Here is a 22836-nt window from a genome sequence, read left to right on the forward strand (position 1 = left end):
AAACATGCAGCTGCCAGCAGGATGCTTCAGAAATGCCAACTTAATTGTAAAGAGTGGGGTAGACCATCAAAATCTCAACTGTACCTGAGCCCATCTTGTTGTACTCTAGGTTTGGTGTATAGCTGTGATGGTCCAGGGAATCTGCAAGAAGCAAGATTTGTTTAGTATTATCTTGTATTGAAGTAACTGTATAATTGGGAGAGGCACAAAAATGCCTTCCTCATATCATGTAAAAAGATACCTGAAATCTCGTCTAATATCTCCAACTACATAACTAGTCCAAATAAAAGATATTATTAGACAAATCTTGTTTCTGGACTGACTTTGCACACATGCAAGACCCAACTTGCTTGCATATAAAAGTTGACTTCTGATAAATCTTGTCCTTTTATTTTCAAATGCAGTTCTTCAGGGGGCAAACAACTAGGGCTGTGTGAAATTTCGTCACCAGTTTTGTTTCAACGCTGTTTCAACCCGTTTCGAGGTTGAAACAGCAAAATTGAAACGGAACAGATAGAGTCGAAACAGCCTTGAAACAAAACGAGGCAGGTCAAAATGTTTCACCATTTCAGCGCTGTTTCGACATTTCACCCATAGGCTATAATGGGGAAGGACAAAACAGCCTATAACTTTGTCATTTCTGGCTTGATTGGATGAAATTTGCGGGAATGGTAGCCCCTTCTGAGGGCGTGAAGCCTGCCGAGTTTCAAGGAGATAGGTGCAGGAAGTTCAGGGAAACTGCACCCCAAAATCTTGAAAGCAAAACTCATGTCACGTGTATGTTAAGCCACAGCAGGGTCAAAACTGCAGGCATGCTAGCCCCTGCAGAGGCCACAAAGCCTGCTAAGTTTCAAGAAGATAAGTGCAGGGGTTTGGGGGAAACTGTAGCTCAAGCTGTGGACAAACAAAACTTGTAACATGGGTGACAGTGTGTGTGTTAAGGCACAGCAGGGTGAAAGCTGCAGGCGTGCTAGCCCCTGCTGCAGCTGTGAAGCCTGCCAGCTATCAAGGAGAGAGGTTCAGGGCTTCTGGGTTCTGGGGCTTTGCAACTCTAGCTGCTGACAGGCAAAACTTGTGTCATGGGTGCTTGTGCAACTGTGTCTGTCTTGGGGCATGTGGGGGAAACTACTGCAGACCTAGCTGCTAGGCCCTGCTGTGACCACAAAGCCTGCCAGCTGTTAAGGAGATAGGTGCAGGGGGGTTCTGAGGCCCTGCACCCCTAGCTGCTGACAGGCAAAACTCCTGACATGCCCTCAGAAGGGACTACCATTCCTGCAAGTTTCATCCAAATCAAGCCAGAAATGACAAAGTTATAGGCTATTTTGTCCTTCCCCATTATATCCTATGGGAGAAACATCGAAACAGTTTCGCTGTTTTGGCAGAACAAAACGGAACAGCTGTTTTGAATTGAAACAGAATTTGAAACGAAATGCTGTTCCATTGAAACACTGGTCAAAAGAGAACACTGCCATTTCACACAGCCCTACAAACAACCCTCAATATACATATAGGCTCAGTGGCAACAGCTTGACTTGCACCACAGCTGAAAAGGGACCTAGGGGTAATGATCGACCATCGTATGGATATGAGCAGTCAGTGTGAAGGGGTGGTCAGCAGGACAAACAACACGCTGGTGTGCATCAACTGATGCATCTCATGTAAAACTAAGGAAGTAATATTCCCGCTGTACTCAGCACTGGTGAAGCCGCAGTTGGAGTACTGCATCCAGTTCTGGCGCCATACTTCAATAAGGATGTGGAAAAACTTGCGAGGGTCCAGAAAAGAGCCACCCGTATGATCAGGGACTTGCAAGGCAAGCCATATGAGGATAGGCTGAGGGACCTGGGCCTCTTTAGCCTAAAGAAGAAAAGGTTGAGAGGGTACTTGATAGCGGCTTACCGCTATATCAGGAGTGCATCAGGAGCTCGGTGAACAGCTGTTCACTAGGGCACCCCCGGGAAAGACCAGGACCAATGGATACAAACTCCTGGAAGGCTACTTCAGGCTTAATACTAGGAAAAACTCCTTCACAGTCAGGGTGTCCAGACTGGAATAAACTCCCTCCAAAGGTGGTGCAGTCACCTCGCTCGGGTTACCTAACCCCACTTGTCTTCCTGCCTAGAGCAGGGAGGCTGGACCCAAAGATCTTCAAGGTCCCTTCCAGCCCCTAACAATTATGAATAACAATCTATGTCATTAACACTTTCTTGCTAAGTGAAACTACAGAATATGTTCTGAGCATAATTGGTCTAAACTTCTTTAAGTGTGTACTCAGTAAACAGCCAGCTAACTATATAGTAGCTTTATAACACAAGCTGCTCTAGAAGAGTGTGTTATGCTTGGTGGTATATATGACAGTAGTTGTTTAAAGGAATTAATCTTCATGATCATGTTCTTCAGTCTAAGGAAGTAACAAGTGATCAGTTTTAGAAAAGACTGGTGAGAGTCGAATCTAAACGGCTTCTGTTTCTACCTCTGCTGCCTTGTTGTATGACCCTCAGCAAATCATTTAATTATTCTGTAGCCTAGTTTACCAGTTAAATAATGTGTGTGGGGATGCCTGTGTTGTGAGCACTATGAAATCTAATTTGTTTGCTGAGTGCTGTGAAATGTTTGGTTAAAAAATTACTGTTTCAGTAAGGGGAGGTTCCAATTTTTAAGTTCACTGAATGAAGTTACATCAACACTGAAGAAAACTTAGTAACTCATACTCAGTGTATTGGTTTAATTTGAAATGGATAAAACAATCAAGGGAAAGACTAATTCTTTTGGACATTTATGGTTGGTTATTTTATACAGGTGGGTCTGTATATATGTGTGTAAACTAATATCCTTGAATGTATTCCTTTTTTATAGTGGAGCTGTTAACAAAAAAAGCAAATTATATTAAAGAGCTAATGTAAATATCAACTTAATGACAGCAGTTTTCTGCACAAATGTTTTTTACAGCAACTTGTCAAAGATCAAGAGACAGTGATGCAAGAGGTAAAAGGAGAGCTAGACACCAATCGGAGAAAAGCTGATCTTGAAGATCACCTAGTCCAGAGATTGATAGAAATTGATCGGGAAGAAAAGCAAAAAGCACAGATGGTAAGATAGATTTACTTGGAAGTTTTGGAAGGAATATCTCATCCGACCAGCTAGCATGAAAATCTTTAAAAGAAAAAATTCTAGTTCTCCAGGTACCCTAATGTCTAGATTTTGACTCTGAGTATGAATTTGCTTTGGCTACAATCTTTGCAAGAGTCCAGAGAGTTAGAGAATATTGAAATCATGCCAGTCATGGCTTTTTAAACTTTGGACATCCTCCTCCGGGACTGGAGCGTACTTCACAACCACTTTAAATGGAAAAGGAAGAAGATTCCTTTTTCCCTACCACAAATTTGGAAGTCATGTGAGAATTAGCATGTTCCTTCTTGTAGATAACCTTCCTAGTAAGAGTGTTTAGTGTAATGACCAGAAGTATCCACTTTGGTGGACATCCTAACTATAGGCATTGACTTTCAGATGTGGGTAATGAAGTACCCAGCTTTTTTAGATTTCCAGTCACAAACTAGCTGCCCAGTTAGAAAACAGTGTAAGCCAATTCGTTGCCCAAATGATTGGCATGTGCATCCAGAATGTGACCAAAAATGACCATAGAGGCCCATGATTGTTTTTAAATTCCCTCTAGTTTGGTTGGACATAATTGACTGTGGGTAGGAGTGATAAAATTGTGGTGTTGCCCTGATGTAGTTGTACCTAAAATGAGGTGCATGCCTAAATGCTAACAGAGGGGTAGCTATAACATTAGAGATTAGGTTTATGCCCCGCTTCAAAAATACATACAGTGTATAAAATTAGATGATAGCAGAGGTGAGAGAGAAACGATTGCTGTGGGGCATTGAGCAGGATGTCTTGCAAAGGGAGTTCTCTGAACTGACAGAGATATTTAACAGTGGTAAGGGAATACATTTAAGATTGGACAGAGAAAAGTTAGCCTTTCTCTGTAACAGGGCAACAAATTAAAATTAAAGTAAATACAGTGCTGATAAGAATCGCATCTTCCTAGCTGGCTGAAGAAAGCTTAGCAAAGGCAGATCAGAAGTGCATTGACACAGACTGGAGAATCCAATTGTCGCAGAAACAAAGATGTGACGACCTACACCGTGAGGACCATTATAAAGAGATTGCTAAACTCCTTCATGATAACAGAGTAAAGGAAACAGAGCTGTTGAATGTCATGAAGGAGGCAGAAGATAAAAAGGTAAGTGCTCTGTTTTATTTTCTTACATGCAACCTATAAAAGAGTGAAACCACTGTTTGTCTCCTTGACTCCTGTGTGCTGTAGAATGAAGAGCTGAGAGATTACCAAAAAGAAAAAAAAAATTTCCCAAATGCCTTCTCTTTCCTGTTTTGCTAGAGGTGTCCCAGGAGCACCAGCAAAATACAGTGGGACCTCTTTCTTCTTCTTTGGATGTATAAGGACAAGGGAAAGTCTTTATAACTGTGTAGTTAGTTGTAATTCTGCAACTATTTACCTCTTTATTTGCTTGCGGGAGAGGGGAGGGAAGCTGTACCCCTGAATATAAAACAGTGACTCACTCTTTGCATTAAATTATTGATGAACTGTAATTTTCAAGAATCAAATGGCTTCATCTTTTGCTTTCACTTTTATTGGAAACTCATTAAAGAAATGTCTGTTGCACAGTGGGAAGAAAATCTAAAGAGAGCGAGTCAGCTGGAGGCAGAGCAGGAAGCCACAGCCATTACTGATGCACGCAGGAAGCAGCTTTTAGAAGATGAAATGAATGATGCGTTAGACCTGGCTGAAAAGTTACAAAGTGAAGATGGCTATTTTGGTGAGCATAAAACCAATATGGTCCTCCTCATACAGCACACAGCATGGATGCCAGTTCCACAGCGATGTACAGTAACTACTTGTCACCAGTTTGTGACGATTATTTGTTAGTCTTCTGTATATATAAGGCCAAAGGTTTGAAGGAGTCTATTTGGCCTCTAGTTTTGCTGTTCATCAGTTACAACTATAAATGATAGTATTTAACTCTTGCACATAAGAATCTTGATATTATGCCTGGCCACACACCAGCAAAACTGAAGATACCTTTAAAAATTTGGCCACAATGTATTGTTTCAGAATGGTGATTGGGTGGATGAATGGACTGCAGGAGAATGGTTAGCATGCTTAACATTTGAAAATTTGTATTCAGTTGGAAACTTTAATTTCCAGTCATCTGGGAATTGACTGCAACTTTGTTTTGCGTGAATGAGATAACATTTTACATATAACCGCAGGAAGTGTCTTAGGTTACACAAAAATTCCCACCCTGCATTATTTTGTTTACAGACAGAAGTACCGTCCTCTGTCAGACACACAGCACTGTCCTCATACCTGTAATATGGATTTCAATCTAACTCTTGGTTTTTCTACTTCATCTTACTGCTTAGTAGATAGCAACAGAAAAAACTGCATAGTGTAGACTCCATTGGGCGTACTAAGTACAGGTAGAAAGCACAAACACAAAGCAATGCAAAATTGCTCATTTTACCACCACTCCCTGATCTCGACTGAGGCACATGTGTGCCATCTCTCTCCCTGTGACAGGGATTTCATTCAGTCCAAAACACTGGGGAAAGTCTGGCAATGTGTCTGATCCTAAATTGGACAAAATTGTTTCCTTCCATATATTTACAAGCCCAGTTCCTTGCTCAGCAGGCTGAAAATCTCCTCCCAGTACTATATAGCCTCTTACTTTCAGTCACAAACGGCTCACGGCAGTCCAGAAAGTTTAACTGCTGCACCTTGGAGGCTCTCTGAACTTAAGTCTCTTGATAAAGCACTATTACGTTGTATCTCCTGCTATCCAGTAAAATGTTTTTGTTCCTCTGCTCCTCTTTAGAAGACTCTTAAGTGTGAAATGTTGCCAAAAAGGTTTGGGTATCTTCACCTGTCCCCTTTCATTCATTCTGTGTAGTCACTTGTTTGTGGCCTCTTCATTTTCAGGTTTGCTGTTACTGCAACTTGTATTGTGGTATCACCTAGATCAGGGTTCTGCAGTATGTAGATGTATATGCCACTGATTCTCAATCAGAGTGCCTTGAGTTCCTATAAAGGGTGCCACAGAGGGCTGTACAATATTAGTACAATTAGGTGTGCAAGCACCAACATGTGATTCACAAGATAAACCCAGAGATTTCAAATAGGAGTCCATAGTGTCAAAAACATTCTGTCTGACTATGGTTTTCCTGAGTTTGTTTCAACAGAAGAATTCCTCTATTATTTTTCCATGGTCAGAAATGGGTGAAAGCTCAGAGCTGGCATTTTCTGAGGGGTGCTTGGAGTCTAAAAAATCAAAAACCCCTAGCATATGCTATGTGGTCTTGCCTGAACAATGTTGCTTTGAGGGCAACTTGCAGTTGAGCTCCCATTCATACGTGTGGGGTAACCAACAGGGTACTATCAGAAAATATCTGTCTAGTGGTGAGGCTACAACAGGAACCTGCTTGATCTCTAAAGTGGAGTGAACTGTAGACGGCTTATTTAAATAGATTCACCTGCTGAAACTACAAATCGGAGTATGCAACAATTTACCCTGCTCTTCAGTCATTTTGTCAGCAGCTCACTCACTCTTATTATTTGTTTGGGGTTTTTGGGGGGGAGTGGGTATTGCATTGTGGCAGCTGTAGTTTCTGAAAATTGCGATTTTTTTTTTTTGTGCAAACACAAAGCATTGGATGCCCAGGCTGTTGATTTATTTATTTTTTTTTTTTCCCCCCGTGTTAGCAATTGCTATACATCTTTGGGTTCTTGACATGCAGGCAGTTCCGTTTAACTAACTCCGGGTATATGTGACTCTTAACAGATAATGTTTTGCCTCGCATAATAAAAAGTGATTTCAGTAAAGACTAGTTAAAATCTCACAGCTTCCCTCCATTTCCCACAGAGAGACTGCGTGATTTAAGGACTGGGTCTGCACAGCAAGATTTAGAAATCCAACTGGTACCAGAGGCCCAGTCCAAGTCTGGATACGTCTGTCTAAATGACTTATCTTCAGCAGAGTCCTCAACACACTGTAAGTTGCTTAGCTAGAAATATTCTGCCTCTTAATTTGAATTTTGGAAGCATTCCCTGAGCACCACAGTCGATTAATCATCCCAGTGTTTCAAAATCCACAGATTAGGTTTTATTTTTGTTTGATTTCTGTCCTGAAGAGAGCTCCCTTTAAAAAACAGGAATTGCAAAAGCAAAGATGTTTCAATTGAACTTAAATGTGAGAGATGTTGTGTTAACTCTGTCTATACCCCGGTTGAGATATATATACTTACTTTTTGGAATTGGCAATAACGTATGCATGACTGTCAGTTTTGAGAGTGTATTCATTATAGCCAGAAACTAATATCCGTTAATCAGTTTTATACTGCCTGTGTTTCTACAACCAGTGAAAATGCTTGTTGAAAATTTGTTTACTTGTAGAAATATTGGTGAGATTTTCCCAAAATGACAGGGAACCTTATTTCTTTGATACTTTGAAAGGACCGTAGAAATCTTGAGCCTCTTCTCTTTATATATGGCAAAGTACAATACAGAAGTGATCCAGTTTACAAAGAATATAAACAGTCCCTAGATATCAGTTGTTCCCCATTGTAGTACTTAGAGCTGTCTCCTAAGTGACTGCAAAATAAGGAATAACTATGCATCAGCCACAAGGAACTGAATTCCTTGTTATTGTCTATAACAGTTAGTTGAAATATTAATTCTGAGCCTTTTTCATCACAAGTTTCTTTAGACAGAAGACGAGAAGACTTGGAATGCAGAGAGCGGGAACTGATGGCAGAAGTCAGACAGCTCAGGGAAAAGCTCGCCTCGCAAGCTCGGGCTAAATATCCTCTCCCTCATTTCCCTGACACAAAATGGACCGCCTGAGAAGGCAGGCGTTATGGTTACAGCTCACCTGATCAATCACCGAGGTTCCAAATACTTAGGTTGTGATCAAAGACTCATTTTGTATAATTTATTATGAATGCCTTGGCACTTATTTTTGTACATAATAAAACACTAACTAGAGATGTTTTATATTTGCATACTCCTATCCTTGCAGTTCATTCTGGGCTCTTTTTTTTAAATAAACTCATTTTTGTTGCAAAGCTACTACCTGGTCAGTATTTGAATACACTATATCCTGGGCAAAAAACTGAAACAGTTACAATGCTGCATTGTCAGGAGTGTTTAATAGATTTTCTTTTTCCATTGGGGTGTTTTCCTTGTTTAATATCTGATACATTCCCAAGGGAGCAAGAGGATCCTACTTTCAGTGGCCAGATCTGCTTCTGCTCTGTTGCTATGGATGATTCTATGAAGATTGTGCCTCATCTAGGTCACAGAACATCATGTAAAAGTTGCTGGTTCGTGCTTCATACTATAGTAAAATCATTTGAGTCAAGTTCCTTTTTAACTTTAAGGCTGGAATCCATTGTGTGTAGAGTTTTAGAATGAACTTTTTACATAAAATGAATATGAATAACTAAGCCAAGAAAAATAAATGTGTGATTCTGGAGATCGAGCTGATCGTTCATGGTACTATGTACTGAAATGCCTTGTGCTCCTACTTTCTCAGCTATGTGCTTCTCATCGATATGTTTTTCTTTGTTTTGAGGAGAAAAGAATAGACACAGCTGCTTTTGTGGACTTCTTAAAATGAGCAGCAAGCTACAATTTAAACTGAATAATGGAGCTAACTCTCATTGTTCAAGTATTTGTCTATATATATGCTGCTCTTGCTATTTGCACACTCAAGACTGGAATCTTTGACCCACCAATGTCAATCTGGAGCCTGCCTGTTCCTGTTGGACTAAACTCTCTCTTTCTATGTGCCTGTATGAAGCATATGCTGCCACATATCTGCAGCTTTTGGTATTTATACATCTTACAATTCAAATCTGAATGAAAGCCCACTCACACACACAGAACATGCTCAGTAGGGATGTGCTTCAGCCAGACAGTTGCACACCATGTGCAAGGCTGGGTAAGTCCTGGAAAAAATGCAGCCAGTGGGTGTTACATGCTGGATGAGGAGGGGGGACCCTTACCTTTTAGCCCAATACCTTAGTGGTTAGGGTGCTTGCCTAAGGAGTAGGATGCTAGAGTCCTGGGAGCAGGATATCAGAGGAGATTGAACCTACATATCTACCTTCCCAGCAAAATGTCTTAACAACCATGTTTTACCCAGATGGAGGTGGTCCACAGGGCAGGCAAGAAAAGGAGATATGTGAAAGCAGGAGGAAGAGAACATGCCAGTGGGTATGTGGCTCAATGAAATGGCTGCTACCTTGGAAGGCTCGGAGCCCCGGGTTCTAGCCAACAGGGCAGAAACTTTCCCACTAGTGTTTCTCCATTTTATGTGCGGGCCACATTCAAGAGGGCATGTAGCACTCATTTCTTGAGTGCCATTGTGATCAGTGATAAATAGCCTGCTGGTTGAACCTACCACACACACTTTTTCAGTACCAAGAACATTTGTAACACCAGTAAAAGATTTTCCCAGATCCTACTCAAGTAGTATGAGAGAGAGTTTATTGGAGGCTTTCTCTGTGGAAGGGTTACTTTAAAAGGAAAATTGCAAGACAGCAGGTCCTGTTTTTCGAGTAGAGGCCATAGGAAGAAATCTTGTGATGGTTTGCACACGGTAGAATTTCTCACAATAGCTTCTACAGCTTGAACGTAAACTGGTTCAGATTTGGCATGGTTAATCGTGGAAAGTGGTTGTTTGGGGATTGTTTTCATTTTTTTGCTTCATGGGTACGATGTATTGCAACCTGCTCTGTGGAATTACTACGTGACTCAAGCACACGTGGACATCATTTGTTTAATTAAGTGTATTGCTAGCCCCAAGAATCTGCTAGCCCCAAGGTGTAATCTGACACTGGAAAACTAAGGAACTTTTTTTTGGAAGGAAGGAAAACACCACAAAGGGTATATAAACAAACGTCAGCAACGTTACTTAATGTGAAATACAGAGAGCATATGCAAAAGATTGCCCTTCCCGTGGTGTATGCAAAAACTCTCATTGGCATGGACTTTACCTCTATGTTAAGAAACTGATATCTAAATTATTAGTCTATATAGTTAGGAAGGTGTTTCTTCATATGCAAATAACCTATATGCAGTGCAAGAATGATGCTATGGCTAGGAATAAATGAGGACATTCCCATGGACTGCACAGTTCCTATTCTATTTGTGTGCCTGATGCTTTGTACTATGGTGCATAAGACTGACTCATCGTGGTTGCACATGTGGAGGACATGAAGATGAAGAAATTATGCCTTTCAATTTGTTTTGCGTTCCCTTTCTCTTTTCTTAAAACACTCTTTACTCAAAGCCTTGAGCAAAAACCAACTGTAAAACTAATTTCTACAGATAAGCCTACTGAGCCCCTCCTCAGAAATAAAACAATAAAAATACACTTTTTAAAAACTCTGTGGTTTTTTCAGTATTTTGTGGCCAGAAAATATTCTCTGACTAACAGATTCATGGATGGCTGGATCCTGTTTCCGTCTAAATGGGAAGAGGGTTATGCCTTGGAGCATAAAGACATCTGGTCGGGACCCTCTGGTTATTGAACAAAACTGAACAGAACGATTGCGCAGTAGACAAAAGTTGCCAAAATTCTCATCCATAAAGTTGCTTTTTGAATTGCGTTCATTTTGTTATTTCTGCTTATTTCAGTGTACACTCATTATTTTTTCTGCACTGAAGTGCAAGACCTCTTTTGTGTGTGTCTGCCCACGGACACAGATGCAGAAAATAAAGACAGGCCCTGGAGCAGTTTTCTTAACAGTATTAGCTTACATGATCTGCACATCTGCAAATGCTTATTTTGGCATTGTTGGGAGGATCTCTAACAGTAAAATAGTCACACTTCTGTAGTATGCAGCTGGTTTTTCCACCAATATGCACAAGTAATTATATTGTAATTTAGTGTGTGCAGTACCTAAATCAGTAAAAACCAGAGCTCAAAAGGCCACAGCATACTGCCTGTGTTACCCTTTATTCATTCTTTCCCAACTTCTTTTCAGTTGTGAGTAGATGAGCAGATCTTACTCAAATCTATGCATGCCCAATCTGATTTTTAAAAATGTTCCTGTGAAAAAATTTTAAAAAATCACTTTCTTCAAGCATGAACGGTGGAGTTTTCTTCTTATCCACGGGAGCAGAGCTGGCCAGACAGAGTTTACTGAAGAAGATGGGAGTCACCAAGAACGGAAGTGCTTCTGAATCCATAACTATGCACCGCGCCAGTGCTGTGCTGAAATAATACGTACCGCAGTCACGTAGCAAAGCAAATGAACGCAGGGGCCCTGTTACAGAATAAAGGAGACTGTTGATGGGCCTGGTATGTATTATTTCGTTTCACTCAAATTACCATCTTCTCGCTCCCAGGCTTTCCTTTCCTTGCCTTGCCTTTTTTATATTAATTTATTTTGACTTGATTATTGCGCTTCACCATCATGCTTATATCTTCCATTTCACCTTGTGCCCAGGAAAACGACCTCTACCTCCCAACAGAGCTAAGGGCAGAGTGCAGCCACTCTTCTTCCCCTGCGAGCGCCCGAGGCAGAGCTACAACCCTGCAAACCAAAGGGATGAAATTAAAACCAAATAAAAATATTCAGCTGCCCCGTGTGAGGCTCGAACTCACGACCTTCAGATTATGAGACTGACGCGCTACCTACTGCGCTAACGAGGCGGCTGGCAGCATTTCCCGCGCTCCGCCTCTCCAGCCCACCCCAGCCAGCCCGGCCGGGCGCGGCGGCGCCTCCGCTTGTCCCCGGCCGGAGGAGGAATGGGGCTCTGGAGACAAGCTCCCGGCAGAGCCCGCAGCCTCCGGCGGGGGAGCAGCCTGCAGGGCTGTAGCAAGCAGCAGCTCCTCCCCCACGTCTTTGCAGCGAGCCGGCTTCCTAGCACCCGGGCTTGCACAGGCTGCGCTTCCACCCTCAGGATGCCCAAAGCGCAGCATCCCAAACTGCAGCACTGAGATAGAGTCTGTTAGGAATCCAGGGGTTGGTCTGAGGGTCTTTTCCTGACTTTTAAACCTTTATTAAACCTCTGAGAGTAGCAATGCTCCAGGGCTTGGTCCTGGGGGGGGGGCAGAGGAGTGGTACGGGGCCAGGTTAGGCAGGCCAGGATCAGGTACCTGGGTCCTGCATGCCAGGATGGGGCGCAGTGCCACCCTCAGCCAGCCGCTCGTGCCAGGATCAGGTACCCAATGTGGCAGCCAAATTTCCAGCTAAGTGGGGAGACCCACGAGCCAGATGACACAGCGCCAGGGGTCAGATGTAGCTTGCAAGCCAGAGGTAGAGTAGTGTCTATAAGCACCTGGCTGCGTCGGCACGAGTCGCCAACTGCGCAGCAGCAGTCAGCCAGTGCTTGTGCAGTTTCTGTCACCGCACGGTTATTTTTAGCTGCTACTGCGCAGCAGCGTAGCTGTCGCGGTTCGTGCCCGGTGACGCTACATTGCTGTAGCAAGGAGCTCCGGCGCAGCAGCTCGCTGCTACAGCGGCATAGCATCTCGTGGAGATGTGCCTGCTGAAAATCTGGGCCCTGTTTCGTAAATGAGACGTTTCTCTTGTGATCGTATGAATCCTGGAGCTGGGCCTTTGAGACAGACACTACATATTACAAGAGGGCGACTCCAGTGGTCAGAGTTGACAGCTCTGTGATGCTTCCACCCCTGTGAGCGGCCTGTCAGTACTCCCACCGTGCACCAAACTAGAGGCTTGTTTGATTCGTGTTTCTTTTCACACTAATGTGAACAGGCTTGAAGAAATACATTGGTACAGTCCCTAAAATACTGGTTATGCAGCGTTGTCAAGCTCAGTCATGTTTTTAAGCTTTTCTTTTCTCCTTTATTTTTTTTAACCACCTATCATGATAGCATCTGATAGGTGGTTAAAAAAAATAGGGGCAGTCACCGGTCAGTGTTGTTTTGAAGTTATGGGCAAATTGATGTCTGTCTTCACGTTAAGCACATGTGGTGTTTTGCTCCGTGCCACCTGCTCTGGGAAGTTAGGAGCCTCCAGCTATTTTAAAAGTTGTGCAACAGCTTTTGCAAACAGACTTGCTTTTTTTTTGCCTGAGTGCATCCTTCACACGCAGCTTTTCAGAGAACGGCTGCAAGATGGGGAAATCAAAATCGAGCAGACAGACCTGACAACTGAAGGTGAAATCCTTCATATGCCCTGGGGGCAGGGTGTGTGCCTCAGATAAGCAAATTAATCAGCTTTAAACCTATGCTCCATCTGGAACCTAATGGTTAAGAACAGCTGAAAACTGATAGCTTCATCATTTGGATGCACTTGTACCAACAAACTCAGAGAGAGATTGTGGTGCCAATTTGCTGCAGGTATTGAGGATGGTTTATTTTCCTTAGCAAATTATTCCTCGACGAAAGGGAATCTGGAGCTTGGAAATGGGAACCTCACTCATCCCTTCATTATAGCATATGTGCACAGCATTTGTCATTGGCGTCCAGTGCTTGTGGAGAGAAAGAACCATGAACCGCGCAAGATACACGGGCAAGATCAGGAAGCGCTTGGAGGAGGTCAAGAATCAGTCAATCCGGTCGACAAAAGCAGATTTCAGCCACAACGAGAGCGTGAGATTAGCCACCGACGCTCTCTTGGATGGTGGGACTGAAGCATATCTCAAAACCTTGAGCGAAGAAGGGGAGGTGGATTTTCTATCTTCTGTGGAAGCTCAATACATTGAGAAACATGCCAGGGAGCCATACTACGCTAACGAATCTCACACAGATGGTGAGGTTGGGCCAAGACAGAATGACGCTGGCTCTCTCCCATCAGGAACCTACTTCCCTATGATCTCTGAGAGCAGTGAGCCAGCCCTGCTTCAGCCATGGGTTACAGCCGAGAAGCCCTATCTCAAGGAGAAATCCAGTGCCACTGTGTATTTCCAGACAGACAAGAACAGCAACATCAGAGACATCATACGCCGCTGCATCACCAAGACAAGTCAGGTACAGAGAGGGACTTCTTTCCTCTGAATATGATTTTTCTCTCTGCTCTTAAAACCTGGGGAAATGTGGTGAGCATGGGGAAGATCCTTATACTGTACCCTGGCAATGCTCTTCCACTTAGGATTGTTTGGCCATGACACTTGCTGGTTCCATGCTTGAATGCTTCTTTGCTGAGATTCTCCTTCACGCTACTGTAGTGCACAGCGACCCTGAATCTGTAATGTGAATGGGGGAGAGGTAACAACAGTGCACTTTGGGTTTGGCAGAAAAGTAGTAGGACTAAGCAAATGAGTTTTCACTTATGTCCCAGACTGAGTTAAATTCAAACCTTGCTCTCCATTAGAAGTTAGTGCACCATTGCACCTAGACTTTTATTCTTCATCTTGAATAGAAACATACCTAAGTAACATTTAATTGCACTGGTCATTGTTCTATAGGTCCTCTACATTGAATATTACCAACACGCCTCTCCATAACAGATATCTGAAAAATGACACTGAAAACAGGCTTACTTGACAGATCTGCTTTTTATCTGTATTCAGAGCAACGCTTTCTTTCTTCACTAAGCAACAACTGCTTTATTGTTCCTTTTGATTGCCAGGGGTCTTGCAGAAAAACACAGCTACAGAAGGGGAAGCAGGGCTCTGTTCTTTATACACCTCGGGTAGAATTGTTTACTGCATGCTCATCTATTGCACCTGTGCAACACACAACCTTGGACAGGTATTACCAAGGCCAGAATTTGAAGACAATGGGATGCAGCTGGTGACAGAGAGCTGAGTCTGCCCTGCAGAACCTTTCTTATTGGCAATGATGCATGAGAATTAAATAGTTTTTATGATGCAGTTGAGTTTGCAGGGCTGGCAGTTAGAAAAAGCATAATTTTATTTTGAAACAGCAATTGCTGAATCCCTAGCAATTACCTTTGAGAAGCCATGGAAGGCAGAATTCTCTGAATGCAGCAGTAGGGTTAACTAGTGGCTATCTTTAAAAAGTGTAGAAAGGTGAATGCTGGAAATGATGGACCAGTCAGCAGTAGCCTCAGTTCCTGGAGAGACACTGGAACAAATGATGAATTAATAAAGTACTTCCAGGATAACCTGAAACAGTCAATGTGGAATTGTCAAGAACAGATATTAAGCTAACCTAATTTCCTTCTTTAATAGGATAAACTGGTCTAGGAGGTAAGAGAGAAGTAATAGGTGTGGTATATGCTGAGTTTCATATGGCCCTTGTCTCAGTCCCACATGATGTTCTCATTAGCAAACTAGGGAAAATAAAGACACAGAATAAAATTACTCTATGATTCAGTTCAAAATCAAAGGGGAGCAATAGGATAAGTCTTATTCTGTTAATATGATTTTGCTGTGTGAGACACATTCACACACTTGCTAAGCAGAGCGTATCTCATATAAAATAAATGAATGTTAGCTGATTTAAACTATTTTCCCAGGCTTCTGAGAGGACTTATTATTTTTCTCAATGCTAAAGTCTGGCCTACAGATTCCTGTGATTTCTGATCGATAAGAGTTTATGAAGATAAAAGTTATATTCATTTTATAGCAGCAATAAAGCAATACCAAAATATTTATTTGAGCTCAATAGTAACAGAGACCTCTACCCGTATATATTTCTGTATATACACAGACACACAAATATTGTATAAAATTTTATTTATAAAATATTATAATATTTTACAAGCATCTTGTCCAGTCTTAAATTATGTGTATCTGTTTTGCTTATTCTTCTGCCTTTTCTTTTTAGGTACTGGCTATCGTGATGGATAGTTTCACTGATACCGAGATATTCTGTGATGTGCTAGAGGCTGCTCACAAACGAAGTGTTTTTGTCTTCCTGTTGCTTGATCACAACAATATAAAGCTCTTCACTGAGATGTGTGACAAAGTGCAGATTACTGAGGATCACTTAAAGGTATTGCTTAAATCTCAGGGCTCACATGCTCATCTGTTACCTTGTTTGCCCCTCAGGTGCCTTTTAAGTTCAGGGTCACAGGCATTCATTTGAAAGACAATAAAATATTTGTACATACACCTTTTTAATACACCTTTTTATTTGAAAGGTCATTCCTCTAACTCAATGAGTATTGACCATTTACACAATTTGCATTCACTTATTTTCTTAGTCTGGCTATGCAAAAGAAAGTGGAATAGTCTTCCCTAAACCACACCCTATGTTTCTAAATAAATTCAAATCAATTAATTTCTCCCATGCAGCAAAATGCATCTTACAGATTCTGGGCTCTCTCTGTGATTTGTGATTAAATGAATGTATAGAAATTAGAAATATCGTGTTATAAAATTAAAAAGACTTAAGAAAAACTCAAATTTTCATGACTGTGTTTGAATTTCTGAAAAAAGCCAGAGAAGCTCAAAGAGCATGGGACCAAGATTTTTGTTATGAATTTGCTTTCTGGTTTGGGTATTAAAACAGGTTTAAACTATATATGAGCTAAACTATGTTCTCCTACACTCAGCCAGTTAATACTATTAGTTTACTCGTGTCCTGCTCTGAAGACTTACACATATGCTTAAGCTAACACATTGCAAGCAGTCCTGTAGAGTCCTCGGCAATATACAATTAAGCATGGATAAGTCTTTGCAGAATCAGGACCTAGGAAGGGAAGTGGGATTTAGCCCTGCACACTGTTACTCTAGAGATGACATGTAAGAGCCTCCATATCTGGTATAAATAATTCCCTGCAATTCAGTCGAGGTACACTGATTTATACCAGCTGCAAATCTGACCCTAGAGATCAAATTCTGTTCTTGGAAATGGGCATGCACCTCCAACTCTTTTTAGTGTGTGCTGTGTAACTATTATGGATATATCAGCCCAGCAAGATCTTACATAGTTCCATTTTGGATAGAAAAAGCTATAGTCATACCCCAGTTTGTTTGGCCATTAAAATAAATAGCATTACATCAGGTGAAAATGTCTTCTTGAGATTTGTCCTAAGTGTCATTCTGACTTTGAGTTAAAATATACAATATGAAATCTTAGTACAGGAGGGGACAATTACAAGGCATCTCCAGTGATCTTAACAAGGGGTGGTGGCATTTAACACATACTTGTACTTTTTTCTTTGTTAGAATATTTCAGTCCGAAGTGTTACCGGAGAGGTTTATTGTGCCAAATCAGGCAGGAAATTCTCAGGGCAAATCCAAGAAAAATTCATTATATCTGACTGGAGATATGTTCTCTCTGGATCATACAGGTGAGATCAACTATCACAATTTCTTTCTGAGATTAATTGTGTTACTATGGTTTCAAGGAAAACACCAGTATTTTTAAACACATGTAGATGATAAATTTTGTATCACTGAAAATTTTGTTGGAACCAACATTTATTTACAAATCTTTTAGTTTTGAATACCTACTGCTTCACCAGGGAAAAAGTGTTAAGAAATCAACAAGCTCTACAGCTGGTGTATTATCTTTGCAGGGGCTGGAACTTACCACTTTAAAAGTCCAAGGCCGGTGTAAAAAATATTGCAGAGCAAACATATAGCGGACCTAGTAATCTGATAATATTGTGCTTATCCTGTTTCTCAGAGCATCGCAAAAATTACTATCATGAATCATGTAGTATATTTCCATCACCCGAGGGATCTCTTATTGCAGGAGAAGTTAGTGTTTCACTTTCTGTCTGGGGAACCTCTCTATAAAGGAGGAAGTTCACATTTGGAAGGAAAGATTCCTGTTATGTGGCATACAGGAAAAGGTATACCTTCATTTTCTGTGAATTGCACCTTTGGGACCTTACTTCAGCAAGGGATGTCACTGGGTTTTTAATGACCTAGTATTAGAGTGACAGACCACATGATACTTTCATTATGCAGCGTTGGTCACATGCAATATTATTGTGAGCCTCAGTATTCGGAGTTTTAACTACAGCCCCAATGATTGGGCTCAGGAAAGTGCTGGAAAACTTAAGCCTTCTTGTAAAAGTTTTTCTAGTTCTAGATCCAGTAAGATTTAGGTATCTAGAGCTTAGAAACTGCCTGACCCCAGAGTGCAGAATTGGATATTTGGGCTCCCCATGAGAGAGAATTAGGCACCGCAGAAGGGTGATCTGAAAAGCCTGAAGGCTGAGCAGGAAGTTGCCTAGAGCTAGCCTGCAGGAAATTCAAATCATCAGATTGCTAACTCCTGCCCTCCAAAGCTTGGACACCTCTGTCCCCTCAAGAACGAGAGCCCAGAGTTCTCCCCTGCGGGTTATACCTGCAACCGTCCTTTCAGAGAATGGATCAGGGCTTGGTGTTTCTGTTCAAACACGGTGGGGCTCTGCCGCTGCCCAACTTTTATACCACAGCCTTGTGATAAGAGCACTTGCCCAGGAAGTGAGACAGATGGATTTTAGGCTCTTTTCCACCAGAGGCAATTCCAACCTCCATTTCAGCATATAACTACTCATGCACAGGCCTGCAGGTACACAAACAGACCTGCAACTGCAGGCAGCTGGGGAGCTCTTGGGTCAAAGAGGGAGGGGCCTAAGGAATTCAGGGGGTTCCAGGTCAGGTGACCTCTGAGCAGGGGGTTTTACAATTGCAGTTTCAAACTTTGCCACCTAACATCTGCCTTCGTTTGGTTTTAGATTTAATCATCTGCCCTCACAAGAGGACATTTATATTCCCTTAAATCATTGGTTCCCAACCTTGGGTCATGAACCCCAAGTCAGGGTCACGGGGGGGGTCCTCAGTAGGGTCGTGAAGGGCCCGCACACACGTGCACACACACACACACACACATGGCCCGGAAGTGGTGGGTGGGTTGGGTGACCGCACACAAAGCAGGCAATGGAGGCTCCCCCATCCACACCCCTGGGCTGCTGCTATGGCTGCCACCTCACTCTGCTCCCAGCAGGCTCTCCGGTGCTGGGTTGGGAAGGCCAGTTTAGGGCTGCAGCAAAGAGGTTGGGAACCACTGCCTTAAATGGATCCAAAATGCTCAAGGGGGAAAAGGAAAAGATCCCAATTATAAATGTCTGTAAAATGTTTATGATTTTTCAGCCAAGCTCATGATTTTGGGTGTTCTGGCCACTGTAAGCACCTTCTTATACTGGTGGAAGGGGTATCTATACAGAGGCAAGGTGTGCCACTTCACCAACGTAGCTGAAGTGATACAACCTGGCCAATGTAAAACTCTGCAAGTCATAGAGATGAGCATCAATTTGATATTCAGTTTCCAGGCAGACACAACCTAAAGTTATTGTAGCGGAAAGTTTGATTTCATTCTTTCCAGTTTGGGTTTTCTTTTAATCTTCTGACAAAGATACTTGTATATTATTAGCATGAGGAAAATATAACAGCAGATCCATGTTGGGTTGAACATAGGCAGAAACAGAAGACATGAGGAAAGAGAGGAAGATGCAGTATCCTTTGGCAAAGATTTTCTTTTTGCTGTAAAATGCTTACAGGACCACTCCCAAAATCCATATTCAAAGTCAGGACACACACCATCTATCCTGATCTAACCTCAAAAGCCTTGTCAAACCACACCACCTTCTCCCCAACAGGTAGCAGGAGGGTGCGGTCAGGACTGCATCTTTTATAAGTATTTTAATTCCATTGAGCCCAGCAGTGGTTTGTGTATTCAGACAGGCCATTGCTGGCTTTTGTCATGTGTCCTTTTTGATAGGTTTGCTACCCTTTATGTGTTCCCCAGTAAATCATGAATCTTAGTCCCAGCTCATGCTCTTGCAGGGAATTATTGGAGTTATTGTATGGGTAAAAATAATAAGGCCTTTTTGCAAGAGATACTCTTTAATGGGTGTGTCTACATGCTCATTAATGTGTTTTTCCTAATGTGCATTAAATGTAGTACATCCAATATGAGGTACTAAGGCATAGTAGTGCAAGCACACATGTTTTAAGTGATGCTTAATGTGTAGTAGGCTATTTTACTGTGCATTAGTGTATTAGCATGATTTTTTAAGCACCACTTTAATGCGCAGTACAATAGACTAATTTGCATTAAAGCACACATGTAGACATGCCCAATGTCTACAAAAATTAGGCTTTTAAAACTAATACTAAGGCACAAACAAATCATGAATTGAGATTTGAATCTGATCTATGGAGCACCATGCATACTGGTTGCCTTGTAACTATGAACTGTACAAGCAGACTACAAGACCCTTATGCAAAGCACACTAGATAGTTTCCAGTTGAACTGGTTCCAGGAGAGTTCAGAGGGCAGAATACTAATCAAACTCACAGCAAAGGCAGAAGGGATGCAACATGCGCTTTTTGACTCAGGAAATGGGAAGCAATGGAAAAAGTTAGTGAGGATGGTTCCTGAGGTAAAAACACTGGCATTACTTCACAGAAATAACAACTAGGGACTGGGTTTATGAAACAGCAATATCTGGAGGCTGATAAGATCTTTTTACACCCAGCATTTCTTGTATCATATGGTTCAACTTAAAATTGTACATAAGGCAAGGTGTTTTGAACAGTGCTTTTGGACTAAGTTGTCAGCAATGTTAAAATACTATCCACTCCGAGCCAGCCCCTCTAGCCCAGGAACCCAACGAATGGAAAATGTGCTAATGACCCAACATGTAGATCAAAGCTAAATAATGAGTTTCCTAGTATAATTAAATATTTCTAAAAGTAAGGTGAAGAGTGCAATACAGTATAACACACAGATGAATAGGTTTCAGAATCATTACACAAGACAGGTGGAAGTTTCTTTAAAGACAGGTCCTACTTGCCCTAGCTAATCAATTTTCCATTATTCAGTGATTTCCCATTAAGGTTAGTGAGAGTCAGCTTTTACCCTTTCTGCTTGCTAGACATTCAAATATCAGTGTTGCTGTCAGGACACAGAACAACATTCACACGTGGCCAGTCATGAAAGTAAAACTAGCTTAACTGGGCCCAATATCTTCTTCCCTTTGGTGTTTTTTTTTTAACTTTTACGTATTTGTGTATTTAATGTTGATGGATTTACATAAGCCATAAACTTGAAATTATTCAAGTCCCAATATATAAAACCATTATTCCAGGCCTTGGCAAACTTGAAACCAGCAACTCAGACAGCACAAATATGTTGGTAGCATTCTTTGCACAGTTCCTAAACTGCTTAATTGTTCAACAAGATTTGCTGGAGTCTTGGACTCAAGCCTCCAGTGGCTAAGGACAATATTTAAATAGGACAGCAGGCACTTTTGAAGCTACAGACATCTCTCCCACCAGGATATTTACTTTGGCTATTTGTGGTGTTCCCCACAGTTAGAATGAGGAAGGCTACGGTAGATTTGACTACTGTAGATGATGTACATGAAGGACCCAATCCAGTTCCACCTATTAGGTGCCTATGTGTGATTCTATTTTACTTTGTTCAAAGCCCCCAAAAAGCATTAATGCATTTACTTCCATCACACACTGTCATATTAGCCTTAAGCTTAAGTCAGAAAAAAGCAGAGAAGAGGAGATTGGCCCAGCCAACTTCTGTATTGTCCGTTTTTCAGGGACATCTGTAGTGTAGAATCAGATAGCATTTAAGTGCTTAAACCCCCTTCAAATAATGTACTTTTACTGTTGCTAATGGGACAATAAACAGTCAAGTATGAGTGTTTTTAAATGGCTGTTTATTGTCCCATTAGCAACTACACTACAGTTTTTACTTGAGGAAGACAGCATGAAATCAGCTCGTGGTGAAGATTTGACCTACTGGCAAATGTTCTCAATTTCTTTTTTTTCCTTTTATTGCCTTTGTTGCTGGTGGTCTCTATCTGACTTCCTTGTCTTTCATGGGAGTTTTACCAGAACCAAGCAGAAAAAGCCTTTCAGAGACACACTCCTGGAGTTAAATCTTGCCTTCAGCTGCACTCTTCTGCAGAGTGTAATAGCTTCACGGGGATGGACAAAGTGGTCTAAATAGGCAAGAGCCGAAGGAGTCCAGCATGCTCCTGGGTGCTGGGAGATGTGAGTTTGACTTCCCTTGGGCTGTGGAGGAAATTGGAAACCAAGTCCCCTACCTCTTAGACAAGTGATCTAACTGTGAAATGATTGTCTAGAAGGGCAATTGCAGCATCACCACAGGAAATGTTTTTTGAAAAAAGAGCAGGCCCTGCTCTATCCTTCCTAAGAGCAAACATAACTTTTTTCTACCTTTAAGGAGAGAGTTCAGGGCTGTAGTTTCCTTGGCTAGCTCAAAGCAGCTGCATGCTGGGTGGGATGACTTTCCCCTCAGAGTGACAATCATTTAGAGTCCGTTTTTGAAGCATTTGAATCTCCTTATGCACTGGATGGGGAGCCTGGACACCTAGGACAGATTCTGGCTCCTACCGTGGGGACTAGGCACCTACACATAAGGTGTAGCAGCGCAGCATTTAAGTACTTTAATAGGTCTGGCCCTTCGTTCTCACCACTCCCTTTAGTAAGTTATATAACTTGACAAGTTTCCTTGAAGGTGTTAGAGGCAGCTGTAATAACAGAGTTTGATCCAAGTCAGAGAGAAGACTGACATTAAATGACTTGAGTTTCAAGCCAACTGACGTCTTGCTAGGGTTGGACCACAGATTTCAGGAGTATAAAATCACAAGCTTTTGCCATCGTCTTTGTTTTACTCTCCAGTTCCCGATGGACAAGGCTAACAGAGACCTTTACATTCTCTCCCTTTCCAGCTTCACATGGTTGTGTGGCCAGGTTCACCGAAACTTCCTCTCCAAGTTCACTGGTCAAGTTGTTGAGCTCTTTGATGAAGAGTTTCGGCACCTTTACACTTTGTCTAAGCCAGTGATGGGGCTGAGATCTGCGACTCATACAGTGCCCTTCCT

General features: G+C 41.9%; 2 protein-coding genes and 1 non-coding gene across 3 annotated transcripts in view; 2 read left to right on the forward strand and 1 right to left on the reverse strand.

Moving 5' to 3' along the window:
* The window catches only part of TBC1D31 (TBC1 domain family member 31), a 34447-nt gene extending 26306 nt beyond the window's left edge, over window positions 1-8141 (forward strand). Inside the window, exons 18-22 of the mRNA XM_006028465.3 lie at window positions 2950-3090; window positions 4052-4246; window positions 4691-4841; window positions 6945-7073; window positions 7779-8141. Of these exons, the coding sequence (XP_006028527.1) occupies window positions 2950-3090; window positions 4052-4246; window positions 4691-4841; window positions 6945-7073; window positions 7779-7924 (762 nt within the window). The 3' untranslated portion in view covers window positions 7925-8141. The remainder of the gene's footprint in view (window positions 1-2949; window positions 3091-4051; window positions 4247-4690; window positions 4842-6944; window positions 7074-7778) is intronic.
* Window positions 8142-11671: 3530 nt separating this feature from the next.
* TRNAM-CAU lies at window positions 11672-11744 on the reverse strand. Its single transcript has one exon. It is a non-coding gene; the product is annotated as a tRNA-Met (tRNA).
* A 1568-nt stretch (window positions 11745-13312) lies between these two features.
* The window catches only part of FAM83A (family with sequence similarity 83 member A), a 10073-nt gene continuing 549 nt past the window's right edge, over window positions 13313-22836 (forward strand). The window contains exons 1-4 of the mRNA XM_025209898.1: window positions 13313-14030; window positions 15795-15962; window positions 17141-17265; window positions 22684-22836. The exon at window positions 22684-22836 is cut by the window's right edge and continues 549 nt beyond it. Coding sequence (XP_025065683.1) covers window positions 13500-14030; window positions 15795-15962; window positions 17141-17265; window positions 22684-22836 — 977 coding nt within the window. The 5' untranslated portion in view covers window positions 13313-13499. The remainder of the gene's footprint in view (window positions 14031-15794; window positions 15963-17140; window positions 17266-22683) is intronic.

This window comes from Alligator sinensis, unplaced genomic scaffold, assembly GCF_000455745.1.
Source record: "Alligator sinensis unplaced genomic scaffold, ASM45574v1 scaffold681_1, whole genome shotgun sequence".
Taxonomy (NCBI): Eukaryota; Metazoa; Chordata; order Crocodylia; family Alligatoridae; genus Alligator; species Alligator sinensis.